This window comes from Rana temporaria, chromosome 4, assembly GCF_905171775.1.
Source record: "Rana temporaria chromosome 4, aRanTem1.1, whole genome shotgun sequence".
Taxonomy (NCBI): Eukaryota; Metazoa; Chordata; class Amphibia; order Anura; family Ranidae; genus Rana; species Rana temporaria.
The window spans coordinates 122,620,680-122,642,110 of NC_053492.1; the positions used below are offsets into that span (position 1 = coordinate 122,620,680).

Genomic DNA, 21,431 nt, shown 5'->3' on the forward strand with positions numbered 1-21,431 from the left:
GAAAATCTAGAAAAATAATAAGAGCTGCTGCTGCTTGCAAACTACCTCGCTGTCACCACTACAGGAAATATTGATGACACAGCAGGAGAGGTGCTACTTATAGAAGGAGCTCAGTACTGTCAGCCTCTAATATCCTCTCAGGAAAGGTTTGCTCTAATTTAAAAAAAAACGCTCCCCAACCCCCACATTATTATCACATTACAAAGTTTAATAGCCTACCGAAAGTGACCCAGAGCACCGCCCACCTTTCTGCCGGAAGTGTGGCAGAGGTTCCCCGGAAGTGTTCGCTGTTGTGGCGTTTGGGCTAAAGGTGTCCGTAGAAGATGAAGCCAGCCGTAGATGAGATGTTCCCGGAGGGAGCCGGGCCCTATGTGGACCTGGATGAGGTGAGACGCAGCGCTCTCATATATTCCATGCTGGGCCTGTTGTCAGCGTCCCGTATCAGGTCTGCCCTGTGTTTTGTGTATAGAAGAAGGACGCTCACTCTTGATATATGAGAAGGGGGGGGGGGGTGTCCTATAGTCTGTAGACACCGCGCACACACAGGCCCACCCGCTCATCACTGGCAAGAGGGTTGCTAACCCACAATTACTTTTTTTGCTGACATGGGAAATGTACTGGTAGCCTGAATTATGGCAGAAACTATATTTAACTTCTTCCTTACTAGGCACTTACACCCCTTTCCTGCCCAGGACAATTTTCAACTTTGCGCTCCCACACCTTAAAGCGGAGCTCCACCCGCTGATCGAAACCCTCCCCCCTCCGGTGTCACATTTGACACCTTTCAGGGGGGTGGGGGGTGTGCAGATGCCTGTCTAAAGACAGGTATTTGCACCCTCTTCCGGCTACAGACTGCGGGCATGACGTCACCTCCCACATCCACCCCCCCATCCCCCGTTGGCTCCCAGAACACAGCGGGAGCCAGTCAGCAGGCGCAGCGCGACTCGTGCATGCGCCATAGGGAACCGGGCAGTGAAGCCGGAGCGCTTCACTTCCTGGTTCCCTCACCAAGGATGGCGGGGGGGGGGGGGGGGCAGCAGAGTGACGAGCGATCGCTCGTCCTCTGCCGCGGACGGCGCTGGACTCCAGGACAGGTAAGTGTGCCGATATTAAAAGTCAGCAGCTGCAGTATTTGTAGCTGCTGACTTTTAATATTTTTTTTTTTCAGCGGACATCTGCTTTAAATAATTGCGCGGTCATGCAACACTGTACCCATATGACATTTTTTTTCCCCACAAATAGAGCTCTCCTTTGGTGGTATTTAATCACCATGGGGTTTTTTATTTATTTGTTGCTAAACAAAAAAAGAACATTTTGAGAAAAAATAAACGTTTTTCATATTTTGTTATAAAACTTTGCAAACAGGTACTTTTTTCTCCTTCACTGATGTGCCCTGATGAGGCTGCACTAATGGGTGTTATTGGGTGCCACTGATTAGCAGCACTGATGAGGCACTGATTTGCAGCACATTTGGGCGCTAAGGGATCCGATGTCCCTCTAATTGAAGCCACTGCTTTTTTTATTATTCACACTGACAGAGTGAAGGGGAAAAAATACAATAATTGGCATCTATTTCTGTGATCAGCTGTCATTAGCTGACAGCTGATCACGTGGTAATGGGCCTGCAGTGATTGGCCCTTTACCCGATCTATGATCATCCGAGTCTCACTGACTCTGCAATTGCTGGGGGGGGGGGGGTGAGGGCACGCTCCCGTCTCATACACTCTGCATCCATAGACAAAGAGTGTATGACTCGGTCCCGCCCCTGGCAGCTGCGTCATTGGATTTGATTGACAGCAGCGGGAGCCAATGGCTGCGCTGCTATCAATCTATCCAATCAACGCAGAGAAGAGGACGTCGGGGGACGCACACAACAGGTGAGCGGGGGCTGGTGGGGCTGTCATTGGCAGGTGTTTTGTTAAACTTAATGCAGGGCTCGACAAAATCCAGTCGTAATTGCGACAAGAAATTGTGACCTTGTGCCCACAGGTAACTGAGGCCGCATAGTCGCGGCCTCAATTACCGGGGGGCACGGGCCCGCTGCGATCGTGGGGAGGTGGGGGCGCACAGAGGCACAGAATCATGTGTCTCTGTGCGCCCCCACCTCCCCTGCCGCGCGCCCGCCGGTAATTGAGGCCGTGGCCTTCTGCAGGCCTAAGCTTCCTTCTGTGATCTGGCGCCATCTTGTGGTTGCGTTGGCATTACAAGTAAAACAGCAGTTCTAATGTGCCATCTCCTTCCCTCTAATTAGAACCCCCAAACATTATATATATTTTTTATTCTAACACCCTAGAGAATAAAATGGCGGTTGTTGCAATACTTTCTGTCACACCGTATTTGCGCAGCGGTCTTGCAAGCGCACTTTTTTGGGAAATAGGATGCATTAAGGTAAAAAAACATGAACCTTTACAACCACTTTAACGTCTCATTTACGCTTGCTTTGGCTTCAACACACATTAACAGCTAGTTTACACTTGCTTCAAAACAAGGCTTCGGACAGGCTTTGTTAAAGCTCTCTGGGGCTTTGGTGGATCTTCAAGCGATCTTTGCCATAGACTTCTATGGAGGCTTTGAAGCACCACTAAAGCTGCATGGGGTATAATTTTTAAAGCAAGGTGTAAACAGTACTGTAAGCTAACCATTTTATTTAGTGGCAGGGGCTTTGCAGGGGGTTTAAGAAAGCGTGTTCGAAGCCTTATTTTAAAGCAAGTGTAAACTAGCCGTTAATGTGTGTTGAAGCTGAAGCAAGTGTAAATGAGCTCTCAAGGAAAAAATAATAATGACTGCACATATTTTTGCAGAAACAAAAAAGTGCATTAATTTTGTTTCCACAGGAGCCTGCAGAGCATTGCACCAGATCAGGGGTACAATATCAGGCTTCTGCAGACGCTTTTCTCCAGATGCATTAGATTGTGCAGAGTGCTCCCTTACATCCGTGTCTCCTTACACACATCTTGGTTTGGCAGGTGGCTGGCAGGAAAATGTTTTTTAAAAAAAATCCACTTGTTGCCAGCTCTGAACTGCATGGGCAGCTGAATGGTGAACTGCTGGCCCCAGTCTTGGATAGGGCCGTGTGAATTAAAGCCATGTCTAATGTGCGCCAGGGTGTCACTGCACAAATGTTAGAGCTGCACGATTTTGCTTAGAATAAAGATGGCTATTCTCTTAGCGTAACATCAGATTTCGCATTCTAGCAAAAAAAGTCTGCGTTTTTTTCTTTTTTTTTTTTATTCATTACATTTTATTTTTCCCCCAAAAATTGCGTTTGAAAAACCGCTGCGCAAATAGTGTGACATAAAATATTGCAACAACCACCATTTTATTCTCTAGGGTCTCTGCAAAAAAAAATATATGTAATGTTTGGGGGTTCTGAGTAATTTTATAGCAATAAATATTGATTTTTAACTTGTAAGCAGCAAGTGTTATAAAAAGGTTTAGTCTTAGGCTTTTTTTCTGCACTAAAAATGCATGCACAGTGTTTTCCATGTATTCCAATGGCTCTACTTCACACCATGCAGTCAGTTTCCAATGCAGAAACTGACTGTATTGGTGCTAAAAAACGGAACTGAATCTTGTGTGAACTGGCCCTTAAAGTGGCTGTAAACCCTTACAGACCACTTTATGCTACAGGTAATGCTTACCTGTAGCTACCCAGGATATCTCACCCAGTGACATCATCTCAGCTCCGGCCAATCACAGTGCCGGAGCCGCGATTGCCGGAAGAAACCCCTGGTAGAGATGCCGCCGGAGGGGGCAAGGACCGCTGCGGGGGCTTCCATGTAAGTAGGGGTGCAACGGATCAAAAAACTCACGGATCGGATCGATCCTCGGATCAGGAGTCACAGATCGGATCATTTTCGGATCAGCGCAAAAAAAAAAAAAGGTGTTTTCATTGGTCCAAAAAAAAAAATGTGTGTGTATATTATATATATATATATATATATATATATATATATATATATATATATATATATATATATATATATATATATATATATATATATATACACATACATACATACATACATACATACATACATACATACATACATACATACATACATACATACATACATACATTTCAGGGGTGGATTAAAGAGGAAGCAGGTGAGGCTGTTTGGGACTTGTTAAAAGTACAATCTTGATGTTTTTACAGAGATATATATATATATATATATATATATATATATATATATTCTGTAAAAACATCAAGATTGTACTTTTAACAAGTCCCAAACAGCCTCACCTGCTTCCTCTTTAATCCACCCCTGAAATGTGCTCTTTCCCCCCCCCCCCCCTCCTCTCACACCAGTGCTACTCTGCTAATATTCCCTCTCCATGTCGGCTTGCCAGAGCCCAGTGCACAGCGTGACACGCCTCCCCGGGCCGGGGACTTGCCTAGGCTTCCGGAGCGCTCCGCGGATCGCGGGGTGTGCCGATCCGAACGGGGTGGCCCGTTCGGATCACGGATCGGTGACGATCCGTTGCACCCCTACATGTAAGTTATAGCTCATTATGCCTTTGTCTTGCAGGTTTTTTTTTTTTAATCAAGGGTTTACAACCACTTTAAGTGGTTAAACTTCCCTCATCTACAGACAGAAGTTTATCCCGTTGATCTAAGAACAAAATGTTACTTTGTTTATTGTGATGTGATAAAACTTGACAGGCTGCCTGGATTATTTTTTTCTTTACAGCTGTCAGAGAGCTCTATGCGTTTGTTAGATAGAATCGGTAAATGCTGTTTTAAGATTGGGAAGGCAAAACGATTTAGACTCTTAACGGTTAATCGTCCAGCTCTAACAGATGTACAGTGGATAGAGAAAGTCTACACACCCCTGTTAAAATGTCAGGTTTCTGTGATGTAAAAAACGGGGTTACTTACCGGTAACATCCCTTTTCCAGGAGTCTTTCAGGACAGGTACTGTAGAGAGACACAGGCTCCTCCCCTCACAGGAAACACCGCCTTCCAATTAGGAATTTAAGCCTCATCCTCCCTCAGCTCCTCAGTTTTTTCCAGAGTACCTCCGGCCAGCTGGGGAGACACAAGAACACGTCATAAAAGTATAAAATTACATCTTACCTGACGGCCTCGTCTGATGAGTTTCCATAATATCCCCTACAACAAAGAGGGTGGGTACCAGTGCTGTCCTGATAGACTCCTGGAAAAGGGATGTTACCGGTAAGTAACCCCGTTTTTCCCTGTTCGTCTTTCAGGACAGGTACTGTAGAGAGGATAAGCGAGCACCTTACCCTAGGGTGGGACAACTGCTTGCAGTACTTTGCGTCCAAAAGCCTGGTCTTTGGTTGAAAGTAGGTCCAGTCTGTAATGTTTTACAAACGTTGAAAAACTAGACCATGTTGCAGCCTTGCAGATCTGCTCCGGGGAAGCACCAGCACACTCTGCTTGGGAAGTTGCTACTGCCCTGGTGGAATGAGCCTTGATACCCTGTGGAGGCTCTACTCCCCTAGAAGAATAAGCTAGAACGATGGCTGCCCTTAACCATCTGGCTATCGTGCGTCTAGAAGCCCTAGACCCTTTTCTGGACCCAGAAAACAAAACAAATGGTGAATCAGCTTTCCTGAACTGACTTGTGTAATCCAAGTATTGTAGGACACACCTCCTAACGTCTAGGTTGTGAAACTTGTGTTCCTGTTCCCTCACAGGATTTGAACAAAAAGAAGGCAATGTTATTTCTTGACTTCTGTGAAATTTAGAAGCTACCTTTGGTAGAAAAGCCTGATCTGTCTTAAAAATGATGCGATCCTTAAAAACTTGAAAAAAGGGAGCCCTAATAGATAGGGCCTCGAGTTCGCTCACTCTCCTAGCAGTAGTGATCGTTACTAAAAATACTATTTTGAGAGTGATCACTTTTAAACTACATTTGTCTAAAGGCTCAAATGGTTCTACTGTAAAGGCCTGAAGAACCAATGAGAGATCCCAAACTGGGAAATTGGAGGTTTTTACAGGTCTCCGTCTACTCAAAGCCTTAAAAAATCTAGAGACCCAAGGGTCAAATGCTAGTTGTTTTTCAAGAAATACACTTAGTGCTGACACTTGACCCTTCAGCGTGCTAGTTGCTAGCCCTTTATCAGCTCCAGCTTGTAGAAATTCTAAAACAGCCACAGAGCTGTTGACACTGAAGGAGCTTTCTGCACACCAGATGTTAAACCGTTTCCACACTTTTTGGTAAATGGCTTGTGTCTCCTTCTTTCTATAGCTTAGGAGTGTTTCAACCAGGCGTTCTGAAAACCCTTTGCCCCTCAGCAGCTCTTCCTCAGAAGCCAAGCTGCCAGATTCCACCTCTCTACCTGCGGGCAGCAGATTGGACCCTGTAAAAGGAGATCCTCCCGGATTGGTAGAATCCAAGGAGGTTCTATCGATAGACTTTTTAGGATAGAGAACCATGGTCTCCTGGGCCAATGAGGTGCGATGAGAATCAGTGTTGTGTTCTCCCCCTGCAGTTTCCTCAGGACTGCTGGTATTAGAACCGGAGGGGGGAAAGCATAACACCTGGAGAACTGCCAGGTTTGGGCCAGAGCGTCCACCGCCAGAGCTCCATCCCACCTGTTTAGGGAAAAAAAGAGCCGAGTCTTGGCATTTTCTCTTGAGGCGAATAAATCCACCTCCGGAAGACCCCATCTTTGAGTGATCGCTCTGAAGACTTCTTGATTCAGAACCCAATCGCCCTCCCTCAGTTTCTTCCTGCTGAGGAAGTCTGCGACCTGATTTAATTCTCCCTTCAGATGTATGGCTGAGAGGGACAAGACATTGGCCTCCGCCCATATGAGAATAGACTTTGTCAGATCCCATAAGGACTTGCTCCTGGTGCCCCCCTGCTTGTTGACATAAGCTACTGCGGAGGAGTTGTCTGTCCTGATTCGAACATGCTGTCCCTGCAGCTCCTTCTGAAAGGCTTTGAGGGCTAACTCTATCGCTTTTAGTTCTCTCCAATTCGAAGATTTTTGCGAGTCCTCTTTTGCCCAGCGACCCTGTGTCAGAAGGGAGTCCAGGTGTGCTCCCCAACCGGAGCCACTGGCATCTGTTGTCACTGTTCTGGAGATCGGGGAGATCCAATCCAGGCCCTGTAAAAGGTTCGCCCCCTTCCTCCACCACCAAAGGGACCTCTTGATGTGAACCGGTATGGATATCAGGGAATCCAAGGATTCCGGTTTGTGGTCCCAAATGTTCAGTATGAACAGTTGCAGAGGTCGGAAATGCAGACCCGCCCACTGCACTGCAGGAAGAGAAGATGTTAATAACCCCAGAGCTGACATGACTTTCCTTATCGGAAGCTGGCCACTGCTCTGAAGAAGTGATATTACATTGTCCACCTTCTGAACTTTTTCTATTGGGAGAAAAGTCATCTGTCTGGTTGAGTCCAGTACATATCCCAGAAAAGTGACTCTTTGGGAGGGTGTCAGGCTGGATTTTTCCAGATTGAGTAGCCAACCTAGGTTTTCCAGAATCTCCTTTGCAACCTGGAGGTCCTGGGACAACCGTGTCGGGGAGTTTGCAAAAAATAGCAGATCGTCCAGGTAAGCTACCACCAGGATGCCCTTGAGACGTAGAAAGGCTAGTACCTCCACCATCACTTTGGTGAATATGCGGGGGGAAGAGGAGAGCCCGAAGGGGAGTGCTTTGAATTGTAGGTGAAACGTCCCCTTTCTGGACCTCACGGCCAGTCTGAGAAATCTCTGATGGCATTCCGCTATTGGGATGTGTAGGTAGGCATCCTTTAGATCTATGGATGCCATGAAGCAGTTCGGAAGGAGGAGTGTCCTCACGGAATAGATGGAATCCATCCGAAACCGTTTGTACGTGACCGAGGTGTTTAGAGGTTTTAAATTCAGTATAAGCCTGAATTTCCCTGAAGGCTTGCGGACCACAAATATGTGGGAGTAGAAGCCCTTTCCTATCTCCTCCGATGGAACCCGAACTACCACCTCCTGATCCTCCAACTCCTGAAGAGAGGAGATCAGAGCCACAGATTTTTCTTTGCACTGCGGCAAATTGGTGACTAAGAGTCTGGATGGGGGGGGACTTGAGAACTCTAGTCTGTACCCTCTCCTTATGATCCCCAGCACAAATTGGTTGCTGGTGATCATCTTCCACTGTGGGAGAAAGGCCCCCAACCTTCCTCCCACCTTGACTCCGTCATTGAGGTTTTTGGGGCTGTTCAGGAGCACGAAAAAGCGCCCCGGCACGGCCTTTCCCTTTTGGTCCCCAAAACTTTTTCTTTCCCTCAGGTTTGGGGACTTCCACCTTCTTTTGGGTCCAGAATTTTTTCTTTGTCTGTCCCCCAAATTTTTTCTTTAAGGGGAAAGCCTTCTTCTTGTCGGCTGTACGATCTAAGACAGCCTCCAAGCCTGGCCCAAATAATAAGTCTCCTGTAAGGGGGATCCCGCACAATTTAACCTTTGAGGCGCTATCCCCCTGCCATGTCTTGAGCCAGAGAGCTCTTCTTGCAGAATTAGATAGAGCTGCAGATCTGGCAGACATGCGGATTGACTCTGCTGAGGCGTCCGCTAAATACCGCACGCCACTCAGTAAAGTTGGAAAAGAGGAAAGTATAGTCTCTTTAGGCGTTCCGGCCTCAATATGTGCCTTAATCTGTAAGAGCCAATGCTCTAGATTACGGGCCACCACCGTTGCTGCCATAGCTGGCTTAAGGTTCCCTGGGAAGCATCCCAGGACTTTTTTAATAGCGAATCCATCCGCCTGTCCATGGGGTCTGAAAGGACCCCCATGTCCTCAAACGCCAAGTCCGTATGTCGGGATACCTGCGAAAAGGCAGCATCTAGTTTGGGGGATTTGTTCCACACTGAAGCCTCCTCTTCAGAAAAAGGAAACCTCCTCTTCAAAGAGTTTGAGAAGAAAGGTTTCCTCTCTGGGTCCTGCCACTCTTTTTTGATGGCATTGACCAGGACTTCATGGACTGGAAAATCCCTTTTCTTTTGTTCTCCCAAACCACTGTACATCTGGTCATGGAGTGACAGTGTCTTTTTCTCCTCAACTATCCCTAAAGTAGCGTGGATAGTTTCCAATAACTCTTCCACCTCTTCAAGGGAAAGCTTGTAGCGAGAGACTTTTGAGGGCCCTGCCTCTGTTTTCTCACTATCTGACTCCTCTTGGGAGCTAGAAGCGGCACTGTCTTGCTCCTCCTCAGCATCCTCTCTGATATCCGCAGGTTTCTCTCTACTCCCAGAGGGAAGAACCTCAGGATTCGGTGGAATTACCTGTTGCGCTACAGAAGGGCTGCTTTGGGGCAATTGAAAATTAGCAAAAATATCTTTAAACGATTGAAAGGTGCCAGAAAGCTCTTTCATAGAAGCTGCTAATTCAGATGCCTGCTCTGCCTCCCTTTCTTTAACCAGCCCCTCAATACATCTCCTGCAAAGTGCTTTGTTCCAACTCTCACTAAGTGAAGATCTGCAGGAAGGGCATTTCTTCCTGCTGTGGGCTGATTTTTCTGTGGATTTCTGAAAAACACAGAAGAAAGTGGAGGCTAGATTAAGAGAGAGACCAGCGCTTAACACAGGTAACCACCAGGAGTGTTCTAGGACCAACCACCACCAGGGTTCCAGACACACTACACCAACAAACTCCCCGACCACCAGGAGAAGAAAACAAAAAAAAAATCACCAGTGAAGCTGTACAACATGATAAGGGAACACCACCCCAGGGTTCTCCTTACCTTAGAGTGGCTGGTGCTGTCGTCATCCGGAGGTGCACGGGAAGCCTCTGCTTCCGACATCTCGCTGAGGAATGTGGTCGCGACTGCCTGCAAAAACGCCGACCCTTCGGCTGAGAAGAGAGAGGCCGCACCAGCCCAGCGTCAGGCCTTTTTACACTGCAGCGTCCGGGACCAGTGACGCGTATCCGGCGGAAGTGCCCGCCCCCCCCGGAACTGACGTCACTCGTCGTCCGGCCCAGCTTCCTGGCCGACTGTGAATTCTCACAGGGAGCGTGCACCCCGCCTGCAGCGCCACCCCTGTGCGATCAGTAAATAGACCTCCGCGGCTGAATCCACCCCAGGAATGTCCGCGGGACACTACACGGCTATGTCCTGGGTAAGTGACTTCCCCAGTCAACCAGGATGCCATGCTTTTTAAAAAATAGCCCTGAGCCCAGGGAGAACAGGCCCCCCCTCTCAGGAATACTGGCCTCAGCTTCCCCAGCTGTCTGGCCCTTGGCCCCAAGCGGTGTCTCCCCTCCGGAGGAAACACCATAAACTGAGGAGCTGAGGGAGGATGAGGCTTAAATTCCTAATTGGAAGGCGGTGTTTCCTGTGAGGGGAGGAGCCTGTGTCTCTCTACAGTACCTGTCCTGAAAGACGAACAGGGAAAAAATGACACAAAGATAAATAATTTCAGAATGTTTTCCACCTTTATTGTGACCTATAAACGGCACAACTCAGTTGAAAAACGAACTGAAATCTTTTTTAGGGGGTGGAGTAAAGGTAAAAAAAATATAATGTGGTTGCATAACTGGGAATGTAGCCGTGTTCAAAATGAAGCAATCGCATTCAAACTGATGTTAAATAGGAGTGAGTACACATCTGGAGCATCATTTTCAGTAACTTTGATTAACCCCAAATAAAGTTCAGCTGTTCTAGTATGTCTTTCCTGACATTTTCTTAGTCACATCCTACAGCAAAGGCCATAGAGAGCTTCCAAATCATCAGAGGGATCTCATTGTTAGAAGGTATCAGTCGGGAGAAGTGTACAAAAGAATTTCTAAGGCATTAGATATACAATGGAACATCATCAAGTGGAAAAAATATTGCACAACAGTGACTACCAAAAATTGGATGTCACCCCAAAATTTATGAAAAGACGAGAAGAAAACTGGTCAGGGAGGCTGCCAAGAGGCCTACAGCAACTTTAAAGGAGCTGCAGGAATATCTGGCAAGTACTGGCTGTTTGGCACATGTGACCACGATCTCCCCTAACCTTCCTATGTCTGGGCTATGGGGGGTAGAGTGGCAAGACAGAAACGTTTTCTTACGAACAAAAACATCCAAGCCCGGCTACATTTTGAAAAAACACATCTGAAGTCTCCCAAAAACATGTGAAATAATGTGGTATGGTCTGATGAAACCAAGGTTCAACTTTTTGGCCATAATTCCAAAAGATATGTTTGGTGCAAAAAACAATACTGCACATCACCAAAAGAACACCATACCCACTGTGAAGCATGGGGGTGGCAGCATCATGCTTTGGGGCTGTTTTTCTTCAGCTGAAACGGGTGCCTTAGTCAAGGTAGAGGGAATTATGAACAGTTCCAAATTCCAGTCAATATTGGCACAAAACCTTCAGGCTTCTGCTAGAAAGCTGAACATGAAGAGGAACTACATCTTTCAGCGTGACAACGACCCAAAGAATACATCCAAATCAACAAAGGAATGGCTTCACCAGAAGAAGATTAAAGTTTTGCAATGGCCCAGCCAGAGCCCAGACCTGAATCCCATTGAAAATCTGTGGGGTGATCTAAAGAGGGCTGTGCTCAGGAGATGTCCTCGCAATCTGACAGATTTAAAGTGTTTTTGGAAAGAAGATTGGGCAAATATTGGCAAGTCAAGATGTGTCATGCTGATAGACCTATACCCAAAAAGATGAGTGCTGTAAAAACTAAACGGTGCTTCAACAAAGTATTATTGTAAGGGTGTGCACACTTGTGCAACCAGATTATTTTTACTTCCCTTCACCTAAAAGATTTCAGTTTGTTGTTCAACTGAGTTGTAGAGTTTATGGGTCACATTAAAGGTGGAAAAAGTTCTGAAATTATTTATCTTTGTCTCTTTTTTTTTTTTTTACATCACAGGAACCTGACATTTTAACAGGGGTGTGTAGACTTTTTATATCCACTGTACATTTATACCTGCACAGCTGCCAGATCTGAGGACAAGCTCAACAGTTAACCATTGGGCTGCCTCCAAATGACAAGTGGATTTTTTTTTCATGCCATCTTTCTCCAGTCTATAGATATTTATGGGCAGTCAGCAAAACCACACATGTTGAAAGTGAACTTGTCTGTTAGACTTCTGTTGAGTGGGCACAGATGATCCTGCAGTATACAGACACACTTTACAAACAAACACTATACACCAGCACTTTACCTCCCCTCTCCTGGCATGCTTGGACTTGTAGTGCCACGGACACATGAGTTGGTAATACAAGAGAGGGGGGTGCAGAGCAGACAGCGGTGACTGTGGTATTGCCAAAGCCTCAAATGTGCTTCTCAAAAATACACAAAAAAATTCCCCATGGAAATAATCAAGTACAGCTTCTGCTTTTTGTTGCTGTCCTGTGTATCATTATGATAACTTTCATTTCATTTTTTTATTTTTTAAATAGAAAATCAACATATATTCTGTTATGTGTTTTACAGGCTGGGGGAAGTACAGGACTCCTAATGGACTTGGCAGCCAATGAGAAAGCTGTGCATCTAGACTACTTCAACAGTAAGTGATAGTAATATTTTTCTACAAGGCTTGGAGAACATATATTGTGTATCGATTGACTTTAGTGATTGCTGGCCAATAACTAATAATACTGGGTGGGATCAGAATAACTAATGCGATCATAAAATAACATCATTATTTCATCTGTGTATTTCTGCATGTCACTGCTGCCAGGATAAAGGAAGGGAATTAGTGACTGTTGTCATTGGTTAGTGGCCCTCATACACTGATGTTGACAAGTAGTCTGGTAGATGCTAGATTTACATTTTTCTTTTATTCGCAGAACCTTTATCGTTCTCGTTCAAATAGGTTTTGTCTAAATGGCACAATGTTTTTTTCTGTAGCTCAAGTCACTGTTAAAGTCAACAAGAATTATTTACGTAAGATCTGCAGACAGGTGATCAGAGGCTCCACTTAAGAGCATAGTTTGTGTCTTCTGGGTCACAAATTATAGCTTCATGCTACTTTGCTAAGGTCACCATACACATCTCATTGCTCTGTCATTCATTTAAAAAAAATATAAACACCATACAAAATATACTATTTTTACTTGTACAGCCTGTTCCTTGGATGTTAGTGGTCTTGTAGAGCAAAGTTACCAGCAGAATCTTCTTGTTTTCCAATGTAGAGCAATAGCCCACTGCATCACTACACAGATGGAGTGGATTAATCTCACAAGGGGTTTGGGGGTGTCCGGCAGGCCTTCAAATAAGAGACAATGAGTATAAGTTAGCGCTACGTGTCCACCTCCCAGCGTGTCTATCAGATCCAGGACTCTCCGCCATGTGGGTTGCAAATTTTCGCATTCCCAAAACGAATGTAGAAATGAGCCTCTGTGGGCGCAACCCCTAAAGCAGTTAAGGGAGGCCTGCGGGTAAATCTTACTGAGGCGCACAGGAGTATAATGCCAACGGGTGAGCAGCTTGATAGCTGTCTTCCTTATCGTCAGGGATTTGGTGCACTTCCGCATTTTTTGCCAACCCGTCACCCAGTCCAACTCCTACCTGCAGTTCCAGCTCCCATCGTGACCTATGTTTCAGTGGGGGGACTATCAGTGGATGCTTCCAAAGTCCTATATAAGCCAGAAATCAGGCCATTTTGGCGAGGAGAAGTATGACAGATGTTTTCAGCCAACAGAATCTTCTGTACCTATTGGATGCCTGGACTTCCCACCATAAGCTGTAATTCCACCCACTGGCTGCTATGTCACAAGTGAGTCTTAGGGACACATTAGTGATAGTGGCCAGCAGTTGGAACCACAGATTGCAGTGGAGGGTACAGGAACAGAAGTGTCAGATGCTGAAGATTCTGCTGGCAGCTTTGCTGTGCAAGAACACCAACATCCAGTGAACAGTCTGTGCAACTGGTCCACATACAGAGTCAAAGCCCCAGTTCACAATGACTGTGACTTCAGCTGAAATCGCACAATTTCAAAGCCGCATCTCAATGCATCTTTGAAGACATCTGTGCAGCTTCATGCATGGATGTCTATTCAAGTCGCACCCGAAATTGCACATGTACTACTCTTTCAAGTTGATTCAGCACCACAAAGCTGGCGTTGCACTGTTTTGAATAGTGCCATTGCTGGCAATAGGCTGCAACTTGTGCGATTTGAGATGTCAAATTGTATGACCAGTCGCTCCAATGTGAACAAGGGCTTAGGCTGACAAATATTTGTTTGACAATAATGACTCAAGCGGAAATAGGAGAGCAACATGTTTTTTTTAAATCATGCTTGCCTAGCTGGATCCAGCATCAGTCCAGAGCTGCATTTGTCACCCGCTGGCTCAAAAACTGAGAACTGAGTGATCAAACACTGCTGATTGCTCATGGAGCTGTGAGAACCGAGCAGAGAACCGGTGACTGTTCTGGTGACAGCTCTCTGCTCAGCAGCCAACCACTATTCCCCCCCCCCCCCCCCCAGGTAGCGGCTGGCTCAGGCTCTCAGTGGTTAGTGGTTTGCTGAGAGGCTGCGCCAGGTGTGATCAATGTGAGGTAACCTAAATCATCCAACAGCAGCACAAATCAAACACTACAAACTATTCATGCAGTGCTCACACGCACCAATTCTTTGTGCAAAAATTTGCATAAAATAATAAAATTACATGTATAACAATAAAACAAAACACTTGCATATTGCCAGCTACATGTTGCTTCAGTGTTGCTAATGCAGTGCTAGCATGTGTGTGCCTAACAGGTACAATAGGAGCAGAGCAAAGAGGAGTACTAACCCACCTAATGCAAACGGGCTGGGCCCTGGCCACTGACAACTAGATTGAATACCACAGTAAAGTAAAATTCTGATGTCGGAACACAGCAATGCCCCTGTACTGGAGACGTCACCTCCTGCCTATACCAATATGTTTTGATTGAATACCGCCGGTCTTTCCCAAGGAAGGCTGGTCAGGGTACGCTGCTCTCTTAATATATTCTCCTCCTACACTCCAGACACTAATTAAAGGAATAAGTTCACCTCCCAAAATAATAAATGCAATTTTCCTTTTTTGCAGGTTAACAAAATGTTAATTTTTCTCTTTTTTTTTTTTTTGGGAGCTTTTAAAGCATTGCACCCACGATCAGCAGATCACAGGTGCAATCTTTGGCTCCAGCAGACTGCCAGTGTATCTTGTTGCTCGTACCTTGAACAAGCAGGAAGACTGTTGACTAGTGCCATGGTAGTTCATTGAAAACTACAAGTTGTCGGCCGCAACGGCAGTCTGTCCATGTAGTTCATTCATTCATAGATCTTGTTCCTTTTAAATTGTGACAGCGGGTGCAGGGAGAAAATCCCCGATCCGTTGTCACAATGAGGGTGGGGGGATCGGGAAGGGGCTGCAGGAGTGGGAACATGCAACATGCTCCCAAAGTTGAACTTATCCAATAATTCTTTACTGCCCAAATTACTGCTGTAGGCAAACAAATCTTCTGTGAAAGCCCCATATGATCATGCATTTATGTACTATAATAGTTGGATAAAAACTGAAAAAGTGGACTGATGGCATTAAGGTGAGGGGAAAGAATATATATAGCATTGAACAAAAAATGGCTGCTTTTTTTTGTTTAAATTTTTTATAAGACTGCTGCTATCATATGTCATACCATATGAAAATGCAACCAAATTGTGTTGGTGTAGCTGGTTTGACTAAAATAATGCAGTGATATATGTATTTTCAGAATATGTAAAAATAATGTAAATAGTGGCTGTTGTGCATAATGCTTGTACTAATGCTGTGCTCATGTTTTTCAGATTTCGGAGACCTTTTTGATGATGATGACATTGACTAATTTGTAAAATCACAACATTGTTCATGGATTTTGAGTCTAGATGGTAAACGGTGGATGCTGAATTTCTGAGCAAGATATGTTCTTAATTTATGTATGCTATGTAAATAAAATTACCTAACCTGTAGATGTTCTCATATTTTATTAAGCATTGTGTAGAATCAAATACTCTGAGACTGAAGCTATATTTTGTCTAAAATCACAATTCATGCACATGATGCAGATGGTGCCATTTCTTAGCCGGTACCTAATATGGTGAGGTTTGGTTTTCCAAAAAAGGGGGGGTGGAGGGTTATGTTTAATAACGTGGAAGAAGAAAACCTATAAAAGCAAGTCAGTTTAAATTAGGGTGGCACCAATACTATATATACACACTGTAGCTCTCTGAGTGTTATTGTATTTGAACTCTTGGGTTTGCTGTGCTTTACTGTTGATTACTAAGGAGAGTCCATATTTGTAACGTAAAATTCATCTGTAACCAATTGCTGCCCAGCCATTGTACTTAAATGGACTGACTCGTCACTCCTGAGGGTATATATAAACATCCTCTCACCAGCTAAGTCGATCACAGATCAGGGTACCAGGCCAATGATGCCACACTAGTACAGTTTCACAATATCAGCCAGCCGTAGTGTCCCTGATTTACAACCACATCAAGTTTCCAGACCAGTGCTCCTGATTGCTGCCACGCAAGTCTGTGTCACCAGACCAGTGTACGCCAGTAATGGTGTTAATGATCCAGACCAGTATAAGCAAACCCGTGTTTCTGATCACTGCCACACCAGTATCAGTGGCCCAAACCAGTATAGCCAGCAACAATGTTACTGATATCCATCACTCGAGTCCCAGTGTCACCAGACCAGTGTAGGCAGCCTTTCTGATCACTACCATACCAGTCGCATCACCACTAGACCAGTGTTAAAAAAAAAAAAAAAAAGCAAGTGTTCCTGAACGCTTTTACACCAATGCTAACATCACCATAGATGTATGCCTCTCTTAAAAGCCTTAAAGTGGTTCTAAAGCTTTCAAGGTTTTTCACCTTCATGCAAAATTAATGTTTGCACATGCAGTGCTAGTAAGAACCTGTTGTCAGTCAATTCCAAATTCCTGCAGAGAGCTTTGACACTCCCGTTGCAATCCTGCAGACAGAAGCTTGTGCTTTTCCATAAAGAGGTTTGTTTTTTTTTTTTTTTTTTTTTTTTTTTTTTTTTTTTTTATGTTTGTGTATTTTTTTTTTTTTTTTGTGTGTGTACTCGAGAGAGGAGCCGGACTGCAGGAGTTGGGAGTAAGCAGGCCTCCCCCAGAGGCAATCTGCCACCTTTCTCCATGCCCCGGGTGGCAATGGCGGGTGTGTGAGGGGGTCCTCCCACATAGCCCGCCCTACCTGCTCCGCTTTGAAGCCCAACGGGGCAGAGGGACTCCCTATAAGGGAGTGAGAGGATCTCGTCCGCTCAACCAGCCCCGTTGGTTTTTCGCCTCTCTTTTTAGAGACCGCGTGGTCAAAGTGCGTGCATGTTAACCCAATTTCGAGTGCAAGTGTGGTGGTTTTTGTGGGAGGGGGGCGGGCGTACTAAGCGCAGGCTTACCTCACATAGCACACCCAACGGGAGCCGGGCTGAGACCACCAAACTCAATTCACATGTAGCCGAGACCGGGATCCGAATCCCTAGCTGCAGAGGTGAATGGCTTGTCAGCGCAGTGCCAATCACGTTTCTTTTAAATTGTAGGATCAGGAGTGGCTTAAACTTGGCTTTAGCTGTGTCAGTATTTTTTTTATTTAAAGTAGAATTAAACCCTATCCTATTCTTTGCAGCCAAGAAAGCTATTTTACCCTTTGTTTAAAGGGGGTGTAAAGATAAATGTTTTTTCACCTTAATGCATTCTATGCATTAAGGTGAAAAAACATCCGCACCGTGAACGAGCAGGCTTCTCCGACATCTACCCGACTCATTCATTGGTTGATTGAAAGCAGCGCAGCTGTCAATCACGGGGATGGGGCCAAGTGATACAGTGAGCGGCTATGGCCACTGGCTGTATCACAGGAGCGCGCCCGCAAGCACTCAACACCATGCGAGCTAGCTTGCATTAAGGTGTTGAGTCCTTGTGGGGGGGAGCCGAGACAGCTGCCAAGGGACCCCAGAAGGCCAGTTTCAGGGCCACTCTGTGCAAAACGAGCTGCACAGTAAAGGCAAGTATAACATGTTTATTTTAAAAATGCAGTTGCCACAGTGATCAGTTATGACACCAGCCATTCGATGGCTTGACAGTTTGGTTGGGAGCACAAGCAACTTTGTAAGAGATATCGATGCCTGGCCAAGTGGAGTGTAGAGGTGGGTGGGGAGTCTACTGACATCATGACTTCATCCACTGAGCCCTGGACAACAGACCTGTCCACAGAATCCGGAGTATTGTGGGGCTTCAAACAGCTAAAGGGGAGATATTTGCTGGGAATGCATGTATATCCTTTAGATCAACACTATGGAATTAATTTAGAAAGGATAAGAGTGGGTTTCAATCAAGGGTTTTAATATTTAGCTGGGTCTATTTTGACTGTAGTCTGAAACTCATTCTCACGAGGCATCAATTTATTTTTCTAAATTGGCTATGAAATATTAGGTGTTTATTTATAAAGATGAAAGTGTGAGTTTCTTAAACATTCGCTGGTGACAGACCATCCACCTGCATGGGAGTGATTGATTCTTCACCAATAAATGTTTTAAAAGTCACATTCTCTACTTTATAAATGAACCCCATAATATTCCAAGAAATATAGTTTTATTTACAAATTGAGGCCTTGATAAAGTCTGGCTGAATTCAGGTACAATCCCAAGTCTGGATATGCTGATAATATTAACTAGTATTTATAAAATGGTGCATTTACCACGACAACTTGATTGGTCATTATAGGCATGTTCTCCATATTTGGGTGTCAGACTTGGCTTCCCTAGTACATACTGTACAGCCGTGGCTGTAGTTTTGAGAATTACATAAATATATATTTCTCTTCCGTTCATGGACGGACACAGCAGCCTTTGACTGTAGGGTTATATCCGCTTCTCCAGGAGAGGTTTAGGCAGAAACACAGCACTTAAAGTGTTAACAACTTTTCTTCAGTGCAGCTCCTCCCAGGGGGCGTGGCTCTCCAGGTATAACCCACACCCTGTTCTAACAGCCTCAGTTTTTCTCTGCCTAACGTCAGGAGAGGACAGGCACTCTGGAGTCTTTGGAGATTTTTTTCTTGTGATTTTTTTTTTTTGCTTTTTATTATTTTGTTCCTGCATTTTTGGATCTTGAGATTCTCTATCAACTGCCGACTGGGTGACAGGCTGGGTCTTGACTCTTGTAGTCCCCCATGTTTGGCCAGCGAGCATGTGCCGGCCCTCAGCTCAGCTCTGGGTCGTCCACGACAGGCCCCTTTGCTCCAGGGGCGGCCGGGGGAACATCTTGTTCTAGGGCACACATGACCGGTCTTGATGGCTTTGTCACAGTGTGTCTGGCGACAGCCATGCTGTTTAGCGGACGTTGGTTCTGTCTGGGATACCTCCAGCCGGTGGTCGCAGGACGGGTAAGTAGTGGCCCCTTGCTCAGGTAAGGTGGTATGGCTGGAATTTTCCCCTGGGAGGTCGACTAAGGGTTTGCCCTGCTTTCCTCTCTCCCTTAATTCCTCTCCCTCCTTTCCCTTTGGGGTAGCGGCTGTGAGGGGGGGCTTTCTGGGGTCTCTTTACTACACCGGGGCCTGTGTGTATAGCGGGGGCTGTGTGTGTTCACTGCATGGTCTTTTGTGTGCTGCGCTGTGTTATTCTGTGCTTCGCTGAGGTGCTGTGTCACTCTGGGTGTTTTTAAATGTGGTCCTATGGTGCTTCTTTCACATAGGGCAGCCATCTTGGATTTTGTTTGGCCTCGTGCAGCCGTTTTAGCGCTGCAAAAAGACCGCAAATCTCCCTGAGGTGACAGACGCAGCACAGCTGGCTTCTCAGCACACCTCAGACTTGTCTCAGCTCGCGCTGCACTGGGTGGGGTGGTGAGTTCCCTGGGGGGCCCCCATACTCTGTTGTAACAGCCAGGAGGTGACCGGTGGGTGTTTCGGCCTTGCAGTTTGGGTGACACAGCGGTGGGGCATTATGGAGCCTGAACCAGGTACTTCTTCCCCAGCAATGCCTGAGTTAACCCTTGATGCCCCTCCCCCTGCCACATCTGTTGAGGCAATGTCGGCTGTCCTGGAGTCTTTTTCTCGCCAGGTTTGAAGCAGCTAGTGGCCAGAAGGGGGGTAAAAAGCGCCTCTCCCTGAGCCTGCTTCTGGGGATGACTCTGACACAGAATCAGGCCTTGCTGTTGCTTCTGCCTCTGGTTCTGTAATGTCAGATGATGCGGGCTTAACCCACGCGGACAGTGAGGATGACTCTGCTTCAGGGTCAGTTGCTGACAAGGAATTTGTTGGAGCTCTTATTTCTGCGGTGCGTGAGACTCAAAAACTTGAGGTTTTGGCAGAGACACCTGATGTGCCGGTCCCTTTTGGGTTCCGCAGACTGCCGCGCACCACAAAAGTGTTTCCTTGTGTTCCTTATTTGGACAAATTGTTGTACAAGGAATGGGATACACCGCAGAAAGTTTTTGCAGTACCAAAGTACTTTGCGACCCGTTACCCCTTTGAGGAGGACTTTTAAAAAAAGTGGGTCTCTCCTGTCTGTGGACCCTCCCGTGTCCAGATTGAGCAAAGCCACCACGTTGCCTCTGGTAGGGGCTCCTGCTTTTAAGGACCCTGCTGATAGGAGAGTGAAGGCTGTGGCCCGTTCCCTCTTCACGGTAGTGGGTTCGGCTGTGAGGCCGGTTTTGGCTGGGACTCCGGTGTCAGACTCTGACCGAAAGGGCAAAGCTCCTGCTGCAGGAGTTGGAAAAGCGGGATGCTTCCGAGACCTGTAAGGACCTGGCTGAACAATTGGTTCAGGGTCTGATGTTTGTCTGTGAGTCGGTGCTGGATACGCTCCCCTTGCTTTCCAGGGCTTCCGCCTATGCGGTGGTATTACGCCGCCTAGTGTGGCTAAAATGCTGGTCTGCGGACCAATCCTCAAAAAAGGCCTTGGTGGATTTGCCCTTTAAGGGTGAGCGGCTTTTTTGGTCATCCCTGGATGACTTCATTAAGGATGCCACGGGTGGTAAGAGCACGCTGCTTCCTCAGTCTGGAAAGGGCAAGGAGCCTTGCCGTAAGCAAGGGCCCTCCTTTTCTACCCCCAAGCGTTTTTTTCGTGCGCCCAGCATGGCGGGAAAAAATCTGCAAGGCGCTAAGGCCCCTGCTGCGGGGCAGAGGCTTGCCTGGTACCGCAAGCCTAACAAGCCTGCGGACAAACCTGCTTCCGCATGAAGGTCTGCCCCCGCCGTGTCTCGGGTGGGGGGCCGGCTTCGCGAAATCACGGCTCGGTGGAGGTCTCTTCTTTTCGGCCGCTGGGTTTGCGAAGTAGTTTTCTCGGGGTACAAGATAGTTTATCTCTTGTCCACCAAACAGATTCTTTCCTTCCAACCTCCAGCTTCCTCCGGAACTCTGGTGGGGGCTGTCCAGGATCTTCTGGTCAGGGGAGTGATTGTGCCAGTTCCCTCGCAGGAACGGTTTCAGGGGTTTTACTCCAATCTGTTTGTGGTCCCCAAGAAGGAAGGGGTCTGTCCAATCCTGGACCTCAAGGCTCTCAATTG

The 21,431-nt window shown here is 46.3% G+C and overlaps 1 protein-coding gene across 1 annotated transcript; it reads left to right on the plus strand.

Annotated features, from left to right (window-relative positions):
* The first annotated feature begins 276 nt into the window (after positions 1-276).
* COPS9 (COP9 signalosome subunit 9) lies at positions 277-15,873 on the plus strand. The gene is made up of 3 exons (XM_040348997.1): positions 277-386; positions 12,392-12,464; positions 15,712-15,873. The coding sequence occupies exons 1-3, from the start codon at positions 324-326 to the stop codon at positions 15,747-15,749; spliced, it is 174 nt and encodes a 57-aa protein (XP_040204931.1). The 5' UTR covers positions 277-323; the 3' UTR covers positions 15,750-15,873.
* The last annotated feature ends 5,558 nt before the right edge of the window (positions 15,874-21,431 follow it).

Coding starts and splice junctions, on each gene's coding strand:
- COPS9 (XM_040348997.1), top strand. CDS start 324: ATGAAGCCAGCCGTAGATGAGATGTTCCCGGAGGGAGCCGGGCCCTAT. Junction 387..12,391: donor CCTATGTGGACCTGGATGAG/GTGAGACGCAGC, acceptor TGTGTTTTACAG/GCTGGGGGAAGTACAGGACT. Junction 12,465..15,711: donor GCATCTAGACTACTTCAACA/GTAAGTGATAGT, acceptor CATGTTTTTCAG/ATTTCGGAGACCTTTTTGAT.